Below are 22,966 nucleotides of genomic sequence, written 5' to 3' on the forward strand. Positions count from 1 at the left end.
CAACCCCGTAGCATGAAGTGTAGCAGTGGCAACCCCGTAGTGTGAAGTGTAGCAGCGTCAATCCCGTAGCGTGAAGTGTAGCAGCGTCAATCCCATAGCGTGAAGTGTAGCAGAGTCAACCCTGTAACGTGGAAGTCCAGTTAGGAAAGTCCACCCCGTTAAGTGAAGTCAATCCCGTAGCGTGAAGTGTAGCAGACCCTACCCCGTAGTGTGAAGTGTAGCAGCGTCAATCCCGTAGCGTGAAGTGTAGCAGAGTTAACCCCGTAGCGTGAAGTGTAGCAGAGTCAACCCGGTAGCGTGAAGTGTAGCAGAGTTAACCCCGTAGCGTGAAGTGCAGCAGAGTCAACCCTGTAACGTGAAGAGTAGGATAGTCCACCCCGTTAAGCAAAATGTAGCAGATTCAACCCCGTAGCGTGAAGTGTAGCAGAGTCAACCATGTAGCGTGAAGAGTAGGATAGTCAACCCCATCAAGCAAAATGTAGCAGAGTCAACCCCGTAGTGTGAAGTGTAGCAGCGTCAACCTTGTAACGTGAAGCGTAGCAGAGTCAACCCCGTAACGTGAAATGTAGCAGAGTCAACCCCGTAGCGTGAAGTGTAACAGAGTCAACCCCGTAGCGTGAAGTGTAGCAGAGTCAACCCGGTAGCGTGAAGTGTAGCAGAGTCAACCCCGTAGCGTGAAGTGCAGCAGAGTCAACCCTGTAACGTGAAGAGTAGGATAGTCCACCCCGTTAAGCAAAATGTAGCAGATTCAACCCCGTAGCGTGAAGTGTAGCAGAGTCAACCCTGTAACGTGAAGAGTAGGATAGTCAACCCCATCAAGCAAAATGTAGCAGAGTCAACCCCGTAGTGTGAAGTGTAGCAGCATCAACCTTGTAACGTGAAGAGTAGCAGAGTCAACCCCGTAGCGTGAAGTGTAGCAGAGTCAACCCCGTAGCGTGAAGTGTAGAATAATCAATCCTATGACGTCAGAGTCAACCCCGTAGTGTTTAGCAGAGTCAACCCCGTAGTGTGAAGTGTAGCAGAGTTAACCCCGTAGCGTGAAGTGTAGCAGAGTCAACCCCGTAGCGTGAAATGTAGCAGAGTCAACCCCGTAGCGTGAAGTGTAGCAGAGTCAACCCTGTAACGTGAAGAGTAGGATAGTCCACCCCGTTAAGCAAAATGTAGCAGATTCAACCCCGTAGCGTGAAGTGTAGCAGAGTCAACCTTGTAACGTGAAGAGTAGAAGAGTCAACCTCGTCAAGCAAAATGTAGCAGATTCAACCCCGTAGCGTGAAGTGTAGCAGAGTCAACCTTGTAACGTGAAGAGTAGAAGAGTCAACCTCGTCAAGCAAAATGTAGCAGAGTCAACCCCGTAGCGTGAAGTGTAGAATAATCAATCCTATGACGTCAAGTGTAGTGTGTTATGTGAACTCCATTGTTTCATAAATGTCTGCGATTAGACAACTCCATAAATGGCATCTACCAATTCATAGGTCCCGACGCTGACACCAATAGAATGTCTCGGTACAAATGATCTGTTGACACCTACTGGCATTTAGTTCATCAAGTCCATGCCATTGCACTCCCATTTCTGTAGAAACAGTCTATTGTTTTGTGTGTCAGTTCAATTTCGAACTCAGTGGCCGCTAGAGGTGACCAGTAAGCCCCAGCTGGGGGTCAGTCAGTAGGGGGTGCTATACTGGAACAGGAGTGTGTGAATGCTTATTTTCTTGGTTTCTGTTGGGACTGCTGTGGAGACGTGAGGACCCTCCTGCAGACGAGAAGACAGAAAGTGCGTTCTTTTCTTTAGACTGAATTCTTATGAAACAGCTTTCACTATCATTTTAAAAATGTCATCTTTTATGTTATTTTATTCATTTACAGTAGTGGAAAAAGTACCCAATTGTCATACTTGAGTAAAAGTAAAGATACCTAAGGATCGTACCTTTTCCCCCAATTTTCGCCTAAAATGACATACCCAAATCTAACTCCCTGTAGCTCAGGACCTGAAGCAAGGATATTCAAATTATTGATACCATTTGAAAGGAAACACTTTAAAGTTAGTTGAAATGTGAAATTAATGTAGGAGAATATAACACATTAGATCTGGTAAAAGATAATACAATGAAATAAACATGCATTTTTAGTTGTAAATGCTTGTGCTTCTAGATCTGATAGTGCAGCAGAATCTAACAATAAATAATACATCAGAAAACTAAATACTGCATAGTTTCCTAAGGACTAGAAGCGAGGTGACCCTCTCTTCCTTATACTCCATGATGGAGCTTATACACTGTCACACATCTAGATGACCGGGCGGGGTGGGGTGGGTGTAGAGCCAGAGAGAGCAGGGACTCAAACTGTAGAACCCAGTTCCTATATTTATACAAAAATGTATTTTATCAATCAAAGGGATGCTACATTTTATCTCTGGGACCCTCAGTGTCACGGCTGTCGTTGAAGGAAGACCAAAGTGCAGCGTGGTAAGCGTACATTTTTATTTTATTTAAAATGTCACCAACAAACGAAGAAACAACCATGAAGCTTACGGGGCTATAGTGCCACTAACAAAAGTCAACTACCCACACTGAAAGGAGGGAAACAAGGGCTACGTAAGTATGATTCCCAATCAGAGACAACGATAGACAGCTCTCCCTGATTGAGACACCTACCCAGCCAAAACATAGAAATAAAGAAACATAGAAAACAAAACATAGAATGCCCACCCCACATCACACTCAGGATGACAAATCAGAGCAAGATTACTGAATGTAAGTACATTATTTACCTTCAGAGGTCAATGTATCAAACCAGTTGCCGTGATACATGTTTTTTGTTGTTGTGCAGTCTCCTCAAACAATAGCATGATACTTTTTTCACAGTAATAGCTACTGTAAATTGGACAGTGCAGTTAGATTAACAAGAATTTAAGTTTTCTGCCCATATAAGACATGTCTATGTCCTGGAAAGTTTGCTGTTTCTTACAACAGTCATGCTAATCACATTAGTACACGTTAGCTTAACCGTCCTGGTAAAGGGACACCTATCCTGTCGAGGTTATTAATAGGAAATGACTCAAGTAATAGTGAAAGTCACCCAGTAGAATACTACTTGAGTAAAAGTCTAAAACTATTTGGTTTTAAATATATTTAAGTTTCGAAAGTAAATATATTTGCTAAAATATACTTAAGTATCAAAAGTAAAAGTATAAATAATTTAAAATGTCTTATATTGAGCAAACCACATTTTTTTTTGCGGATGGCCTAGGGCTCAGACATAATCTACAAACGAAGCATGTGTTTAGTGAGTCTACCAGATCAGAGGCAATAGGGATGACCACTGATGTTCTCTTGATAAGTGTGTGAATTAGACAATTTTCCTGTACTGCTAAGCATTCAAAATGTAATGAGTACTTTTGGGTGTCAGGGAAAATGTATGGAGTAAAAAGTATATAATTTTCTTTAGGAATGTAGTGAAGTAAAAGTTGTCAAAAATACAGATACCTCCAAGAAGTACTTTCAAATATTTTTACTTAAGTACTTTACACTATCAAAATAAAGAAAGTTGCACACTCCATGTGTAATCTCCCAGCAATTTAGTGGGTATTTACCAATTAAATTGCTGGGAGATTACACATGGAGTGTGTGACTTTATTTTGATAGTTTATAGTTTATTTGCCGATAGTCAGCACCTCCACACAAACTATTATACTGGGTGTTCGCCAGCTCATGTTTTTTTATTTACTTAAAAGTACTTTACACCACTGTTCATATCTTGTATTGCCATCTCCTTGATTTTTATCTGAAATATCTCTGTGTGTTTTTGTATAGCGTGTGTTTTTGTATAGTGCGTTAATCAGTGGGATATTTATCCTAGTCATGCAGTTCTTAGTGTAGCATGTACTACAGTACCCATAATGCTCTGCCACATCCGTGCCTGCTCTGTCCTGTCACCTTATTAATACACGTACCTTCCTGACAGGTGGGTCCTATCCAGCCCTGTAGACAGGTGCAGCGGCCGTTCCGTGGATCACACCGTGCCCCGTTCCTACACTCACAGCTCTCAGAACAGTCCGGGCCGTAGTGGTTCACTGGACAATCTGGACACGACCCAGACAGGGAAACAAGAAGTGCGACAACACTTTTAGATTGTAGTGTTGTTTGGCATGTTTGAATCCTTACATTGACTTTAAGTCAAACTGCATTGATGTTAAATGGGAGACTCAGTGAACATTTGACTTAAGTGGATGTTAGGAGCCACCCCATAGTCGTTTGAAAAATGTTGATAAATCACAATACTTCAATATTAGATAAAAAGAAACAAACAACTACTTGTGTCACAGCGCGTTCCCATCTTTCCTGTGGGGCACAGACAGTGGCCGGTCATGGGGTCACATGGGGTGTCCCCCTCGCAGTCACATGACTGGTTGCAGCCCACCCCGAAACGACGCTGCTCACACTCTGTAACCGGGAATGAGAGGGAGGGGGAGCATTCATGGCACACATGGATATGAGATGAAAAGTAATCCCCATCCTTCAGCATTGCAGGTAAAAGACTATGACTGGGGCATGTAACAGTCCCATTTTATCAGTAATTGTATCTACTAAATCTCAGCCTAATCCTTATTTCTGACTGTTAAACTGCTTTTCACCTTTCTCACAGTGGTATCCATGGTAACCAGTAGGGCAGAGACAGTGCCCTGTGCTTGGGTCACAGGGGGCGAGGCCTCGGCACTTACACTGGCGTTGACAGCGGTGGCCATGGAAACCAGCAGGGCAGGCTAGACAGAACATTAGAACTTCAGAACATCAAACAGGACATAGGAACAACAGAACATAAGACAGACTGAATGGCCCTGCCTCACCATATTCACACAGGTGACCATAGTATCCCGGGTCACACTGGCACTCTCCCGTCACTCTGTCACATGTCCCGTTGTTATGACAATCACACTGCAATTTGCAGTTGGCTCCGTAACTCCCCGATGGGCACTCTGAATGATCAAGCAACAGAAAACACATACAACACCTTGTCATGGGTAAGCAATGGAATGGTGTCACGGGCTCATGATATCAGGGGCACTCAAATGGAGTCTTCACATCAAATTCACAAAACAACACAATGAGGAAAATGTGAAATGTGTTGGCATGGTTGTCACGACAGGGGTTTAAATACTATTTGAAATAAATGAAACACTGTGTATGTGCTTGATTGAGCTTGTCTGATGCAATTGAACCAATATAAGTGTCTCTGCTAACATCACCTACCTGGCACTCCAGGTTGGATTAAGCAAATAAGCAAAGACATTGAAAGATAGTAAATAGTAAGTATAGTCAGGTCACCTGTATCACAACTGGGTCCGGTCCAGCCTAGTCCGCAGGTACAGCCTCCAGAGACCAGTTCACACACACCACCGTTACTGCAGTTACAGTGCTGGCCACAGTCTTCCCCATACCAGCCCTGGGCACAATCTGACACACACACACACACACACACACACACACACACACACACACACACACACACACACACACACACACACACACACACACACACACACACACACACACACACACACACACACACACACACACACACACACACACACACACACACACACACACACACACACACACACACACACACACACACACACACACACACACACACTATAGAATGTCAATAAAACTTGACGGGGTGGTTTATTACATTGATTACACTCATTGTGGAGCAAGAATAAACAGAAATACGTGTGCGTGTTACCCTGTCTGCAGTCTTCTCCCCGCTGGCCCGCCTTGCACACACACCTGCCCGTCTCTGGGTCACTTCGTGCCCCCTCGCCACACAGGGCCACCCTGGCACAGTCCTGCCCATAGCGCCCTGATGGGCATGCTGGTAGAACCATAGGAAAAGATAGGGGAAAGAGAGGAGACCATACCAAATGTTATATGGTACTGCTTGTGTTATAGGATCAAAAATACATGCAATTGCCATTTTACGCAATTACCATTTTACTTTCTAATGTTGAACTAAATACTATGTAAATATCATTGTATGTGTATTGTATGTGAATGTCCACTCCTCCCCTCCTTCTGTCAATACCCTATGGATATGCCCATTCCCCTGGCACATGTTGGCACTCACTGGTGTTGCAGTCTGCTCCGATGTACCCCGATGGGCACTGACAGGTGCCCGTGGTGGTCTGGCACACACCGGCATTCAGACACTGGCACTGGCGTTCACAGTTTGGGCCATACCGTCCCATGTCACACTCTGTCAAGGCAAACACACACAGGACCTAGTTGTGGTAGTTATTATGGTTAACACATTTCCTACTGGTAAGAACAACGTTTTGTTCTGATCAGCTGATGTCATAACTAGGGCCAAGAGTTTTTCCTGATCAGGTCACATTGTGGAAAAACCCCTGAATCTAACTATGACTATTGTAAGCTCACAAACTTTCAACAGTGGAATTCCTTCGTGACATTGGTTAAGGAAGTGTGTGGCGGTCGGTGCATGTGTGTGGGGTGGTTGCCTTGATCACAGTTGTTGCCATGGTAACCCGGGGCGCAGAAGCAGAAGCCGGTGACAGGGTGGCACAGCTGGTTGGTGCCAGAGCACTGGCACACCTGGTTACAGTTCAGCCCATATGTGCCAGGTTGGCATGCTGGCAGAGAAACACACAACACACACATCAAGTCCCATACAACAAAGGTACAGTGCATTCGGAAAGTATTCAGAACCCTTGACGTTTTCCACATTTTGTTACGTTACAGCCTTATTCTAAATGGATTCAATAGTTTTTTCTTCTCATCAATCTAACCCACAATGACAATACCAATCATGATTTTAGAAATGTTAGTGATTGTATTAAAAATGAAGCACCTTCGGGAGTGATTACGACATTGAGTCTTCTTGGGTTTGATGCTACAAGTTTGGCACATCTGTATTTTGGGAGTTTCTACAATTCTTCTCTGAAGATCCTCTCGAGCGGGTTGGACGGGGAGCGTTGTTCCACAGCTATTTTCAGGTCTCTCCAGAGATGTTCGATAGGGTTCAAGTCCGGGCTCTGGTGGGCCACTCAAGGACATTCAGAGACTTGTCCCCAAGCTACTCCTGCGTTGTCTTAGCTGTGTGCTTAGGGTCGTTGACCTGTTGGAAGGTGAACCTTCGCCCCAGTCTGAGGTCCTGAGCACTCTGGAGCAGGTTATCAAGGATCTCTCTGTACTTTGCTCCATTCATCTTTGCCTCAATCCTGACTAGTCTCCCAGTCCCTGCCGCTGAAAAACATCCCCACAGCCTGATGCTGCCAACACCATGCTTTACTATAGAGATGGTGCCAGGTTTCCACCAGATGTAACTCTTGGCATTCAGGCCAAAGAGTTCTGTCTTGGTTTGATCAGACCAGAGAATCTTGTTTCTCATGGTCTGAGAGTCCTTTAGGTGCATTTTGGCAAATTCCAAGTGGGCTGTGCCTTTTACTGAGGAGTGGCTTCTGTCTGCCCAGTCTACCATAAATAACTGATTGTTGGAGTACTGCAGAGATGGTTGTCCTTCTGGAAGGTTCTCCCATCTCCACAGAGGGACTCTGGAGCTCTGTCAGAGTGACCATCGGGTTCTTGGTCACCTCCCTGACCAAGGCCCTCTCCCCCGATTACTCAGTTTGTCCGGGCGGCCAGTACTAGGAAGAGTCTTCGTGGTTCCAAACTTCTTGCATTTAAGAATGGAGTTCACTGTGCTCTTGGGGACCTTCAAAGCTTCAGAAATGTATTACCCTTCCCCAGATCTGCGCCTCAACACAGTCCTGTCTCGGATCTCTACGGACAAGTCCTTCGACCTCATGGCTTGGTTTTTGCTCTCACATGAACTGTCAACTGTGAGACCTTATATAGACAGGTGTGTGCCTTCCCAAATCATGTCAAGTCAATTGAATTTACCACAGGTAGACTCCAATCAAGTTGTAGAAACATCTCAAGGATGATCCATGGAAACAGGATGCACCTGAGCTCAATTTCATGGCAAAGGGTCTGAATAATTATGTAAATAACGTATTTCTGTTTTTTATTTTTAATAAATGTGCAAACGTTTCTAAAAACCTGTTTTCGCTTTGTCATTTTGGGGTATTGTGTGTAGACTGATGAAGAAAAATGTCAATTTAGTTAATTTTAGAATAATGCTGTAACGTGACAAAATGTGGAAAAGGTCAAGGGGTCTGAGTACCACAATCTATCACCGAACGAATGCTAACTTGTTAGGTTGCATGTGTCATTGCAGAGTCTGTTATTTTGCTTATTTTGCAACAAAAACAAGTGAAACAGTACAATACATCTTCACTCTCCTTCAGCTTCCCCAAGTCACTCACTTTGCTCACAGCCATTGCCAGTGAATCCAGGGGGACAGCCACATTTGCCAGACACATGGTTACAGGAAGTACCGTGGGGACAGTTACAGTCGCTCAGACAGTCATTCCCATAGGAGCCAGGTAAACAGGCTGTGGTGAACGGGGAAATCACACATGTTCAATGAAGTCAATGCATACAGTCTGTTGTGATTTACAGTATATACAGGTCCTTGTAATAAATAGTTACTATGCCTTCATATTTGACTATATGTCAGGACCTGTATTCATAAAGTGCCTCTGAGTAGGTTTGCTGATGTATGATCAGGTGTCCCCTTGTCCATGTAATCTTATTCATTATGATCTAAAAGGCAAGACTGATCCTAGATCAGCACTCTGGCCTTACCTCTGTCACACTTGGGTCCCCTCCAGCCAGGAGGACACACACACACACCGCTGACTTGGTCACACATATCCCCATGGTTACATCGACACTGCTCCTCACACCCTGGGCCAAACAGGCCAGCCTCACACGCTGTTTAGGACACAAGTGCACATAAAACAAAAACATGTTGAACTGCTGTCAAAGTGCTTTATGCTCCTCTGCACTGCTGCTTCTCATATTGAACTGATGTCAAAGTGCTTATGCTCCTCTGCACTGCTGCTTCTCATATTGAACTGCTGTCAAAGTGCTTTATGCTCCTCTGCACTGCTGCTTCTCATATTGAACTGCTGTCAAAGTGCTTATTATGTTCCTCTGCACTGCTGCTTCTCATATTGAACTGATGTCAAAGTGCTTATGCTCCTCTGCACTGCTGCTTCTCATATTGAACTGCTGTCAAAGTGCTTTATGCTCCTCTGCACTGCTGCTTCTCATATTGAACTGCTGTCAAAGTGCTTATGCTCCTCTGCACTGCTGCTTCTCATATTGAACTGCTGGATGTAGCTCTTACTCTTGGCTTGGAGACAAAAGCTTTCTATAGGCTACTACCATCACCATTATCAAAGACATTATCTGTTGCTGTTGGGATTAAGGATACACAAACACATTCACTGTTTAAAAATGTGAATTGTATTGATTGAAAAAATAAAAAAGCACCAGAAAGCAATGTACAGATATCACACATCGATCTGCCCAACATAGGCACGATGTATACAGGATACTTCGGGAAGATGTAGTTTAGGCATATTGTCAAGACTATTCTGTCTATCTGATGTCTCGGCGACATCTTCCCAATGTGCAAACGCTCTCTGAACGACATATTACCTAAAGATTTTGATACGTCGGCCAAAAGTGTGCATGTTTACTGGGGTGATAAGAAGACATTAGCATTGCAACAAAAATTACCTGTACTTAGGCGTTAGTATAGGCTAACACTTCAAAACAATAATAGAAAATATATTTTAAAGAAACAGAGCAAGAGTGCAAATAATTATAGCCCTAAAACTTTAAAAAAATGTAGTATATATTTTTCTACTTTGTCAATGTTGAATGAAAGAGCAAAACGAGGGCTATGGTAGGCTACTGCACTCAAAGTTTAAGCTATAAAAAAGGCACTAGGGCCTATTATCTCTCATAAACAAATTGTGTAAAGAAAGATGTGCCATGCACTCACAAAGCTATTGTCTATTGTTAGGCTACAGTCAGATGTAGAAGGCCTATGGCACACACTAAAGTTAGGCTAGGAGTTTTAAGTCTTCCTCCTCCTTGAGGTTCCGAGCAAGAAACTCCAGCATGTTTACTTTATCGGGATTCAGTGAAGACTGGACAGAGATGTTCCCTGCTGTGCTGAATACTTTCTCTGGCGCGGTGCTATTTTTAAAAATATTTTATTTATTTAACCTTTATTTAACTAGGGAAGTCAGTTAAGAACAAATTCTTACTTACAATGATGGCCTACCCTGGCCAAACCCGTACGACGCTGGGCCAATTGTGTGCCACCCTATGGAACTCCCAATCACGTCCGGATTTGGTTGTGCAAATGCACATGGACTTCTTGGGCAAACTACCTGCCCTCCAGGACACCTACACCACCCGATGTCACAGGAAGGCCATAAAGGTCATCAAGGACAACAACCACCCGAACCACTGCCTGTTCACCCTGCGATCATCCAGAAGACGAGGTCAGTACAGGTGCATCAAAGCTGGGACCGAGAGACTGAAAAACAGCTTCTATCTCAAGGCCATCGGACTGTTAAACAGCCACCACTAACATTGAGTGGCTGCTGCCAACACACGGACTCAACTCCAGCCACTTTAATAATGGGAATTGATGGGAATTTATGTAAAATATATCACTAGCCACTTTAAACAATGCTACTTAATATACTGTTTACATACCCTACATTATTAGAGCTTGGAGTTGTGGGGGTTTGGAGAGATAATTTTTCCCATTTAAAGTTGTAGAATGGGCTTAACTGATGATGCTGTCACATAAGTCTTCCCAGGGGGACTTGAGAGGCCAATCACTGGCGATGTAATGAGCAGTCAGGCTCATGTACGGGTTTGTGGTTGCACTAGACCACATATCTGTTGTGAGAGAGAAATTGGGTATGTCCTTGAGTGCTTGGAGAATTTCTTCCATCACTTTCTTATACAAATTGGGAACAGCTGTTTGTGAAAAGTATCTACTCGACGGTAACTGTTTGTCAAGTTCCTGCAGCATTTCTTTAAATGCTGGCTTTTCAACTGTACCAAAAAGCACCATCTCCATGACCAGTGTCGATTGTAGCATGTCAATCTTGGTGGGGAAAGCTCAACATTATTTGTGGGGATGCATGCCAGCAAAGGCACTAGTCAACACAACTCATTTACTGCCTTTATAAGAAACATAACTGATATAGCTGACTTGCTTAAACAAATGTGGTTTCTACTGCCAATTGAGACGTACAAACTGTGGCATAAGAGAACGATGAGCGGATACGAGCCAACCTGTTATTTTGATTAAGACATTAATGAGCGAGCTAAGACGGACGTCGTCAATTTAAGTATTTGTTTGGCACTTTTTAAATGTACTGCGACAGAATTCAGAACGTGGGCCGTTCTTACAGTATTTTCCCTGTTCACCAACTCAGAACCGAATAATAAATAAAGGGGGGGAATATAAGCAGACAATAAAAGCTCTAACAATATTAAATTATGACATTTCTCTAAAACAGGCTATAGGCTAGATTTGCACCACCAAGTCAGAACAGAAAGCTAAGTTCTGAGAAGGAAAGAGACCAAATTATTAGGGTGAAGCACATGGGCTACTAATATCTTACTACACAACATACACTTAGTATTACTTTCTTAGCTACAGTATACGTATCCCCTTGGCATCTTGCATCACTTATGCAGCAGCATACAAGACAGTTGTGGCTCGGCGGTCCTTCATCTGGGCATGTTTTGTCATCCTTGTCATCAAAGTCTGTCACTCTTTAGATTGATGGTGCTTTTAAGACAACTGGGAACTCAGAAAAAAACAAGGTTGAACTATGACATCAGTGAACATCAGGTTGGAGCGCTAGAAAGAGGCCAGAGTTCCCGACAAGGAATTCCGAGTTGGAAGACCGTTCAAAACGTATTTTCCCAGTCCGAGCTTGTTTTTTTCCGAGTTCCCTGTTGTTTTGAACTCATGGAAGTCTAAGATTTCCCAGTTCCGAGTTTTCAGTTGTTTTGAACATGACAGAAGTAATTCTGGCTTGACAGCATGGCCAATGTATTCAACCTTGTCTGACCCTGTCACATTCTGACCTTTATTTCCTTTGTTTTGTCATTATTTAGTATGGTCAGGGCGTGAGTTGGGTGGGCAGTCTATGTTTGTTTTTCTATGTTTTGGGGTATTTCTATGTTTTGGCCTAGTATGGTTCTCAATCAGAGGCAAGTGTCATTAGTTGTCTCTGATTGAGAATCATACTTAGGTAGCCTGGGTTTCACTGTGTGTTTGTGGGTGATTGTTCCTGTCTCTGTGTTTTGCACCAGATAGGGCTGTTTTTGGTTTTCCACGTTTATTGTTTTGTAGTGTTCATGTTTATCTGTTTTTATTAAACATGAGTAAATATAAACACGCTGCGTTTTGGTCCTCCTCTACTTCACCACAGGAAAACCCTGACAGACCAATTTTGCAACGGAGGTTCCGGACCATGGACCGTCGCTGGAGGTTCCGGACCGTGGACCGTCGCTGGAGGTTCCTGACCGTGGACCGTCGCAGGAGGTTCCGGACCGTGGACCGTCGCAGGAGGTTCCGGACCGTGGACTGTCGCAGGAGGTTCCGGACCGTGAACCGTCGCCGGAAGCTCTGGACTGGGGACCGTCGCCGGTTGCTCTGGACTGGGGACCAGCGCGCCTGTACGGCAGCATTCTCATTGCTACCACCTCTCTCCGGAAATTCAATTCAAATTTCTCATCCGACTCCCAAACAGGCTCTGGCACTCTACGCTGCTCGACCGCCAGCTCCATGTGCCTCCCCCACAAAAAATCTTGGGGTTTCTGTGGTCGTGGTCCCCGGTGTCGTCGCTGTCCTTCCATGCTTCTTGGCGACTCCCGCCAAGGAAGGCTATCCTGTCCAGGATCTCTTCCCACCCAAGATCTCCTCCTAAGTCCAGGATACCTTCTTCTCCTGGGCACGCTGCTTGGTCCTGTTGTGGTGGGATATTCTGTCACAATCTTGGAAATGAAGGTGCAAGGGCCAAGGTGCAGCGTGAGTATAGTTCCACATATTTCTTTAAGTGAAACTAACAAAACAACAAAACTTACAAAGACCGTGAGGACGTAGTGCCCAAACACACTAACCAACAATCAATATCCCACAAAACACAGGTGGGTAAATAGATACCTAAATATGATCCCCAATCAGAGGCAACGATAAACAGCTGCCTCTAATTGGGAACCATATTAGCACCAACATAGAAATATATATACTAGATCACCCCCTAGTCACGCGCTGACCTACTACACCATAGAGAACTAAGGGCTCTCTATGGTCAGGGCGTGACAGTATGATGTTGACATGTCCAATCAAAGCTATGATATAACTTAGATATAATGTGATTTGACGTCAGTTTAACTGTGCCCAATTACCTTGAGCCTTCTTGGATGGGCACTTCTAATGTAAATATATGGCAGCACCCAAGGGGGCTTGAACGTTCAATCAATCAATCAATCAATCAATCAATCAATCAATCAATCAATCAATTTAATTATGAAGCCCTTTTTACTTCAGCCGATGTCACAAAGTGCTATACAGAAACCCAGCCTAAAACCCCAAACAGCAAGCAATGCAGGTGTAGAAGCACGGTGGCTAGGAAAAACTGCCTAGAAAGGCAGGAACAAGGAAGACACCTAGAGAGGAACCAGGCTCTGAGGGGTGACCAATCCTCTTCTGGCTGTGCCGGGTGGAGATTATAATAGTGGCCAAGATGGCCAAGATGTTCAAACGTTCATAAATGACCAGCAGGGTCAAGCTCTCCCTGTAGATTTTGAGATGACGTAGTGTCTCCATGAGTGACAGAACACTGAGCAAATCATGGGGCAACTAGAGAAGATTGCCAACCCCTACGCTCTGTATTTTCCGCTGGCTGCCCCTCCACCAAAGAAAGCACTGAGCTAGGCTGAAACACCTGCATTTTGGAGCTGCCTTTCTCAAGAAAGCAGAAAACAAAAAGAGAGACCATGTTTGTTTTTACATTGTTTGCAAACTGATATGTGACATGTATGAATTCCAAAAACAACTTGCGAAACAGACAACCATTTGTATTACCCCCTTTTTCTCCCAAATTTCGTGATTCCGACCTTGTCTCATCGCTGCAACTCCCCAAAGGGCTCGGGAGAGGCGAAGGTCGGTTCATGTGTCCTCCAAAACATGACCAACCTGAACAAAACGCAGCGCAAACTAGCTCTAACCAGAGGCGACTCCGGGATGCTGGCCTTCTAGGCAGAGCTGCAAAGTTCTAGGCAGAGTTCCAAAGAAAAAGCCATATCTCAGACTGACCAATAAAAATAAAAAATGAAGATGGGGAAAAAGAATAGACACTGAACAGAGGACCTCTGCCTAGAAGGCCAGCATCCCGGAGTCGCCTCTTCACTGTTGACATTGAGACCGGTGATTTGCGGGTACTATTTCATGAAACTACCAGTTGAGGACTGGAGTCTTCTGTTTCTCAAACTAGACACTCTAATGTACTTGTCCTCTTGCTCAGTTGTGCACCGTGGCCTCCCACTCCTCTGTCTATTCTAGTTAGAGACAGTTTGCGCTGTTCTGTGAAGGGAGTAGTACACAGCGCTGTACGAGATCTTCAGTTTCTTGGCAATTTCTCACATGGAAGAGCCTTCATCTCTCTGAACAAGAATAGACTGATAAGTTTCAAAAGAAAGTACTTTGTCTCTGGCCATTTTGAGCCTGTAATCTCAAGTTTGCTAGAGAGCATTTGGATGATACAGAAGAAGATTGGGAGAATGTCATATGGTCAGATGAAACCAAAATATAACGTTTTGGTAAAAACTCAACTCGTCGTGTTTGGAGGACAAAGAATGCTGTGTTGCATCCAAAGAACACCATACCTACTGTGAAGCATGGGGGTGGAAACATCATGTTTTGGGGCTGTTTTTCTGCAAAGGGACAAGGACGACTGATCCGTGTAAAGGAAAGAATGAATGAGGCCATGTATCGTGAGATTTTGAGTGAAAACCTCCTTCCATCAGCAAGGGCATTGAAGATGAGACGTGGAAGGGTCTTTCAGCATGACAATGATCCCAAACACACCGCCCGGGCAACAAAGGAGTGGCTTCGTAAGAAGCATTTCAAGGTCCTGGAGTGGCCTAGCCAGTCTCCAGATCTCAACCCCATAGAAAATCTTTGGAGGGAGTTGAAAGTCCGTGTTGCCCAGCAACAGCCCCAAAACATCACTGCTCTAGAGGAGATCTGCATGGAGGAATGGGCCAAAATACCAGCAACAGTGTGTGAAAACCTTGTGAAGACTTACAGAAATCTTTTAACCTCTGTCATTGCCAAAAAAGGGCATATAACAAAATATTGAGATAAACTTTTGTTATTGACCAAATACTTATTTTCCACCATAATTTGCAAATAAATTCATTAAAAATCCTACAATGTGATTTTCTGGATTTTTTTTCTCATTTTGTCTGTCATAGTTGAAGGGTACCTATGATGAAAATTACAGACCTCTCTCATCTTTTTAAGTGGGAGAACTTGCACAATTGGTGGCTGACTAAATACTTTTTTGCCCCACTGTATACTGTAAGTCTCCAACTTCAGTGACCCAACACACCTCCAGGCTGTGTAAGAGCTATTTGACTAAGAAGGAGAGTGATGGAGTCCTGCATCAGATGACCTGGCCTCCACAATCACCCGACCTCAACCCAATTGAAATGGTTTGGGATGAGTTGGAATGCAGAGTGAAGGAAAAGCACCCAACAAGTGCTCAGCATATGTGGGAACTACATCAAGACTGTTGGAAAAGCATTCCTCATGAAGCTGATTGAGAGAATGTTAAGAGTGTGCAAAGCTGTAATCAAGGCAAAGGCTGGCTCCTTTGAAGAATGTAGAAGAATGTAAAATATAAAATATAAAATATATTTTGCTGATGCTGCGAGGGGTGCAGAGCTGTTGGCTGGTGTTGGAATAGCCAGGTGGAAAATGTGGCCAGTCGTAGAGAAATGCTTATTGAAATTCTTGATTATCCTGGATTTATTGGTGGCGGCAGTGTTTCCTAGCCTCAGTGCAGTGGGCAGCTAAGAGGAGGTGTTATTATTCTCCATTGACTTGACAGTGTCCCAAAACTTTGCTTCAGGATGTACATTTCTGTTTGAAAAAGTTAGCATTTGCTTTGCTAACTGACTGTGTATATTGGTTCCTAACTTCCCTGCAAAGTTGCATATCGTGGGGACTATTCGAAGTTAGTGTAGTGCGCCACAGGATGTTTTTGTGCTGGTCAAGGGCAGTCAAGTCTGGAGTTAACCAAGGGCTATATCTGTTCTTATTTTTTGAATGGGGCATGCTTATTTAAGATGGTGAGGAAGGCACTTTTGAAGAACAACCGGGCATCCTCTACTGACGGGATGAGGTCAATATCCTCCCAGGATACCCGGGCCAGGTCGTTTAGAAAGTGTTTTAGGGAGCATTTCACAGTGATGAGGATTGGTCGTTTGACCGTGGACCCATAACGGATGCAGGCAACGAGGCAGTGATCACTGAGATCCTGGTTGAAAACAGCAGAGGTATTTAGAGGGCATGTTGGTCTGGATGATATCTATGAGGGTGCCCATATATACGGATTTGGGGTTGTACCTGGTAGATTCCTTGATAATTTGTTTGAGATTGAGAGCACCTAGCTTAGATTGTAGGACGGCTGGGGTGTTAAGCATTTCCCAGTTTAGGTCATCTAACAGTACAAACTCGGACGACAGATGGGGGGCAATCAATTCACATATGGTGTCCAGGGCACAGCTGGGAGCTGAGTGGGGTCTGTAACAAGCTGATTATTTCTGGGGAGATGTATTTTTTAAAGTAGTAGCTCAAACTATTTGGGCATAGACCTGGATAGTAGGACATAACTCAGCAGGTTATCTCTAAAGCAGATTGCAACTCTGCCCCCTTTAGCAGTTCTATCTTGACGGAAAATGTTGTAATTGGGGATGGAAATTTCAGAATTCTTGGTGGCCTTCCTAAGCCAGGATTTTGACACAGCTAGGCCATAGGGGTTGATGGAGTGTGCTAAAGCAGTTTAGGGAGGAGGCTTCTGATGTTGACATGCATGAACCCAAGGCTTTTCCGGTTACAGAAGTCAACAAAAGAGAGCGCCTGGGGACACACAGGGCCTGGGTTAACCTCTACATCACCAGAGGAACAGAGGAGGAGTATGATAAGGGTACGGCTAGTGCGTTCGGAACAGAGAGTAAAAGGAGCAGACTTCTGGGCGTTTTAGGATGAATTCAGGGTATAATGCTCAGACAAGTGGATGGTAGGATACGAGTACAGTGGAGGTAAACCTAGGCATTGAGTGACGATGAGAGAGGCTGCATCTCTGGAGGCATCAGTTATGCTAGGTGCGGTCTCCACATGTGTGGGGGGTGAGGCAAGGGAGCTCACCGAGGCATGTAGAGCTGGACTAGGGGCTCTGCAGTAAAACAAAACAATGAGAGCTACCCTAAACAACAGTATACAAGGCATATTGACATTAGAGGGAGGCATAAAGCAATTACAGGTGTTCATTGGGAGGGCTAAGACAACAACAACGGGTAAATAGCGATGAATGGGCAGAGAAGGTCAGTTAACTACACACAGGGCCTGAGTTCGAGGCTGGGGCCGACAGATAGACAACATGAACAGTCCAGTAGGCATCAACTGTGTAGCTGAGTGATCACAGTGTCCAATAAGCAGCAATGGACAAAACAGCGGGAGACACGACGCTCAGAGAGTTAGCAGGCCAGGGCTAGTAGCTTTGTCCTCACTGTCATCAACGACGCAGAGGCCGGTTGAGAGCACATCGGCCGAAATACGTCAGCAGACCATTTGTGATGGATCGGCGGGGCTCAGTGTCGACAAAGGATCCAGGCCAATTGGCAAGAGAGGTATTGTAGTTGGTGTACTTCGTTTGCTAGCCGGGAGAATGGGCCTAGCTCCAGGCTAACTGGTGCTTGCTTCAGGACAAGGGTTTTAGCCACGATAGCCACTCGGTAGCAGCTGGCTAGCTGCAATGATCCGGTGTAATGGTCCAGAGCTTGCGGCATGAATCCGGTGATGTAGTGGGGGGAAAAAAGCAGTCCGATATGCTCAGAGCAGATATTATCCAGGTTATCCGGGCTAAAGCGGCTGGTGTCTGTGCTAAAGGTAAAGACTGCTAGCAGTGGCTAACAATGACTAAATAGCTAGTAGCTAATTAGCTAGCTAGATTCTGAAGGCTAGCTTCTGATGGAGGTTCCAGTTAGGTCTAAAAAAATAGATGAATATTTACACGGGACAAAAACAATCATCTTGCTGCTACGCCATTTTGGAGAATGTCATTTTACAGTAACATGGTTAGGATTCTTATTCCTTACCTGTCTGACAGTGCTGTCCTACCCAGCCTGGGCCACAGCTGCATTCTCCAATGCGATGGTCACACACACCACCATTCAAACACTCACAGGGCTGAGCACAGTCCGCCCCAAACCAGCCATGGGCACACTCTGGGGACAGAGAGAGAGAGAGAGGAATTCCTCATTAATAAAGTTTTGTCACGAGAATGTTAACTTAGTTACCATGGAAACGTATTGTGACATTGAAGCACATGGCTGCAGGAGACAGTTGTTCCAGAAGTGAAATCCAGAAGTTGAAGAAAAATCTAGGTAAATATTACTTGTGTAGAGAATATTTTTATTGTCAGTCATTTCCAAACAGGCTATAAATGTATTTAATTTGTGGTAGAATTTGGATTTTTTATTTATTTTTATGTATTTAGTGTAAACTACCTGTATATGCTAGCTGTCTGTCAAAAACAGTAGAAGCATAATTTCCATCACAAACTTAACTGTGGTGGAAATGACAAAAATCCATTGTTATTACTTTTTTAAAATTTATTTTTTTAGGCTTATCTAATCATGTTTTAAATTCCTTTAATCTAGAAAATACTCCAAGGTGTGGACAACTGGAAAACGTAAGTATTTTTCTTTGTTTATAGAAGATTCCACATAAAACAGCACAGTGGTCACAGACATAGAAACAAAATAAAAACCGACATCTGACTGATGCTGGTGAGCAGACATGGTGATTTGAGTGGAAAAACAAAGCTGGAGAGAGAGAGAAGAACAAAGAGGGAAACATGGATAAGTTCACTGTACATTTGACAGTTAAAGAAAACGTCTGTGGCACACTGCATATTCTACTGTAGGACTTCTCCAAAGAATTGAAAGAGAAGTTGGGGAAACACGTGTACAACATTCAACACCAACACTCCAAACTGAGAGAATTAAAAGAGAATCTGCGGAAAGAGAATCTGCGGAAAGAGAATCTGCGGAATCTCTGCAAAGTCAAAATGAGAGGATAGACCCTACAGAGAGACAGAGAGGGAGAGGAGACCATACAGAGAGACAGAGAGGGAGAGGAGAGACCCTACAGAAAGACAGAGAGGGAGAGGAGAGACCCTACAGAGAGACAGAGAGGGAGAGGAGACCATACAGAGAGACAGAGAGGGAGAGGAGAGACCCTACAGAAAGACAGAGAGGGAGAGGAGAGACCCTACAGAGAGACAGAGAGGGAGAGGAGACCATACAGAGAGACAGAGAGGGAGAGGAGAGACCCTACAGAAAGACAGAGAGGGAGAGGAGAGACCCTACAGAGAGACAGAGAGGGAGAGGAGAGACCCTACAGAGAGACAGAGAGGGAGAGGAGACCATACAGAGAGACAGAGAGGGAGAGGAGAGACCCTACAGAAAGACAGAGAGGGAGAGGAGAGACCCTACAGAGAGACAGAGAGGGAGAGGAGACCATACAGAGAGACAGAGGGAGAGGAGAGACCCTACAGAAAGACAGAGAGGGAGAGGAGACCCTACAGTGAGACAGAGAGGGATTGGAGAGACCCTACAGAGAGGCAGAGGAGACCCTACAGAGAGGGAGAGAGGGAGAGGAGACCCTACAGAGAGACAGAGAGGGAGAGGAGACCCTACAGAGAGACAGAGAGGGAGAGGAGACCCTACAGAGAGGCAGAGGAGACCCTACAGAGAGGGAGAGAGGGAGAGGAGACCCTACAGAGGGACAGAGAGGGAGAGGAGACCCTACAGAGGGACAGAGAGGGAGAGGAGACCCTACAGAGGGACAGAGAGGGAGAGGAGAGCCTACAGAGAGGGAGAGAGGGAGAGGAGACCCTACAGAGAGGGAGAGAGGGAGAGGAGACCCTACAGAGAGGGAGAGAGGGAGAGAGGGAGAGGAGACCCTACAGAGAGGGAGAGAGGGAGAGGAGACCCTACAGAGGGAAAGAGAGGGAGAGGAGATCCTACAGAGGGACAGAGGGAGAGGAGACCCTACAGAGGGACAGAGGGAGAGGAGATCCTACAAAGGGACAGAGAGGGAGAGGAGACCCTACAGAGAGGGAGAGAGGGAGAGGAGACCCTACAGAGGGACAGAGAGGGAGAGGAGACCCTACAGAGGGACAGAGAGGGAGAGGAGACCCTACAGAGGGACAGAGAGGGAGAGGAGAGCCTACAGAGAGGGAGAGAGGGAGAGGAGACCCTACAGAGAGACAGAGAGAGGAGAGCCTACAGAGAGGGAGAGAGGGAGAGAGGGAGAGGAGACCCTACAGAGAGGGAGAGAGGGAGAGGAGACCCTACAGAGGGGAAGAGAGGGAGAGGAGATCCTACTGAGGGACAGAGGGAGAGGAGACCCTACAGAGGGACAGAGGGAGAGGAGATCCTACAAAGGGACAGAGAGGGAGAGGAGACCCTACAGAGGGACAGAGGGAGAGGAGACCCTACAGAGGGACAGAGCATTATACAATGCAGATACTGTGATGGAACCATGAGAGAAAAAAGGAAAAAATGCCCTGCACATGGAGAAAAATGTCAATCCTGTGAAAAAAAAAACAATAAAAAATAATCAAATCAAATCAAATTTTATTTGTCACATACACATGGTTAGCAGATGTTAATGTGCGTGTAGCGAAATGCTTGTGCTTCTAGTTCCGACAATGCAGTAATAACCAACACGTAATCTAGCTAACAATTCCAAAACTACTACCTTATAGACACAAGTGTAAGGGGATAAAGAATGTACATAAAGATATATGAGTGAGTGATGGTACAGAGCGGCATAGGCAAGATACAGTAGATGGTATTGAGTGCAGTATATACATATGAAATGAGTATGTAAACAAAGTGGCATAGTTAAAGTGGCTAGTGATACATGTATTACATAAAGATGCAGTAGATGATATGGAGTACAGTATATACGTGTACATATTAGATGATTAATGTAGGGTATGTAAACATTATATTAGGTAGCATTGTTTAAAGTGGCTAGTGATATATTTGACATCATTTCCCATCAATTCCCATTATTAAAGCGGCTGGAGTTGAGTCAGTGTGTTGGCAGCAGCCACTCAATGTTAGTGGTGGCTGTTTAACAGTCTGATGGCCTTGAGTTTGCAAAAGTGCAGAGATCAGCAAGAGAAACAGAGTCCTGGCAATGGAGAATGCATCAGCTGACTCAGAGAGCGGTGAGGATGTTCTCTGCGTCACACTAGGGCCAAAGTCATAGAGCATCAACATGGTACAGAAGAAAACCACAGACCCCAATGCAGCTCTCTTTGCAACCATGCTGGTCAACAAAAAGTTGGTTAGATTTCAGCTAGATTGTGGTGCTATTTGTAATGTCATCCCTGCAAACCTCACAAAAGCCAGTCACCTAGATCCCTGCAGTCAGGTATCGGTGATGTTTAACAAGAGAACACTGACGCCACTGGGGAAATCTACACTTAACTTCTTGCGACTAGGTGGCGCTATTAAATTTTTTGAATGAAAAACGTTCCCGTTTACTACAACAATACTACAACAAGATATTTTGTCACGAAAAGATGCTCGACTAAGCATATAATTGACAGCTTTGAAAAGAAAACACTCTGACGTTTCCAAAACTGCAAAGATATTGTCTGTGAGTGCCACAGAACTGATGTTACAGGTGAAACCCAGATAAAAATCCAACCAGGAAGTGCAGCATTTTTTGAAACCACCTCATGCCAATGACTCCTTATATGGCTGTGAATGAGCTTCGAATGAGCTTACGTTTTCCACGTATTCCCCAAGGTGTCTACAGCATTGTGAAGTCTGGCTGTAAGGGACCATATATAGCATGTGGTCACATGGTGTCTCCCGCAGATAATCTTGCGTAAAATACTGAGGTAGCCATTTTTCCAATCGCTTCTTATGAGAAACCAATTGCCTCGACGGATATATTATCGAATATATATGTTAAAAACACCTTGAGGATGGATCCTAAACAACGTTTGCCGTGTTTCTGTCGATATTATGGAGCAAATTTTGAAAAAAGTTTGGCGTTATAGTTGTAGCATTTTCCGGTCGATTTCTCAGCCATGCATTATGAAGAAACGGGAGCTATTTCGCCTACAAAAATAATCTTTTTGGAAAAAAGGAACATTTGCTATCTAACTGGGAGTCTCCTGAGTGAAAGCATCTGAAGTTCTTCAAAGGTAAATGATTTAACTTGGTTGCTTTTCTTACTTTCGTGAAAATGTTGCCTGCTGCCAGCAGAGCCTAGCATAGCATTATGCCATAATAAACTTACACAAATGCTTGTCTAGCGTTGGCTGTAACGCATATTTTGAGAATCTGAGATGACAGTGTTGTTAACAAAAGGCTAATCTTGTGTTTGAATATATTTATTTAATTTCATTTGCGATTGTCATGAATAGGAAAAGTTTCTAGGGGTATTTATGTCCGCTGCGTTATGCTAATGCGTTTGAGGCTATGATTATGCTCCCGGATACGGGATTGCTCGTCACAAGAGGTTAAAGTGATCAATCCACGCAATAAGAAATCCTACCGAGTTGCGTTCATCGTAGTAAAAAAAATGTGCACAGGCCCATTCTAGGCAGTAAGGCTATCCAGGCAATGGAGGCAATGGAGTTTATTACTGTGCAGCATCACAACATCCTGCCCAT

The 22,966-nt window shown here is 44.5% G+C and overlaps 1 protein-coding gene across 1 annotated transcript in view; it reads right to left on the reverse strand.

Moving 5' to 3' along the window:
• Positions 1-993: 993 nt before the first annotated feature.
• The window catches only part of LOC124021854 (multiple epidermal growth factor-like domains protein 6), an 88,768-nt gene continuing 66,795 nt past the window's right edge, over positions 994-22,966 (reverse strand). The window contains exons 23-34 of the mRNA XM_046336995.1: positions 18,357-18,485; positions 8,724-8,852; positions 8,342-8,470; positions 6,515-6,646; positions 6,124-6,252; positions 5,743-5,871; positions 5,322-5,450; positions 4,844-4,972; positions 4,631-4,759; positions 4,311-4,439; positions 3,950-4,078; positions 994-1,750 (exon numbers count right to left, since the gene is read on the reverse strand). Coding sequence (XP_046192951.1) covers positions 1,674-1,750; positions 3,950-4,078; positions 4,311-4,439; positions 4,631-4,759; positions 4,844-4,972; positions 5,322-5,450; positions 5,743-5,871; positions 6,124-6,252; positions 6,515-6,646; positions 8,342-8,470; positions 8,724-8,852; positions 18,357-18,485 — 1,499 coding nt within the window. The 3' untranslated portion in view covers positions 994-1,673. The remainder of the gene's footprint in view (positions 1,751-3,949; positions 4,079-4,310; positions 4,440-4,630; positions 4,760-4,843; positions 4,973-5,321; positions 5,451-5,742; positions 5,872-6,123; positions 6,253-6,514; positions 6,647-8,341; positions 8,471-8,723; positions 8,853-18,356; positions 18,486-22,966) is intronic.

The sequence above is a fragment of the Oncorhynchus gorbuscha genome, linkage group LG03, assembly GCF_021184085.1.
Source record: "Oncorhynchus gorbuscha isolate QuinsamMale2020 ecotype Even-year linkage group LG03, OgorEven_v1.0, whole genome shotgun sequence".
NCBI classification, from domain to species: Eukaryota; Metazoa; Chordata; class Actinopteri; order Salmoniformes; family Salmonidae; genus Oncorhynchus; species Oncorhynchus gorbuscha.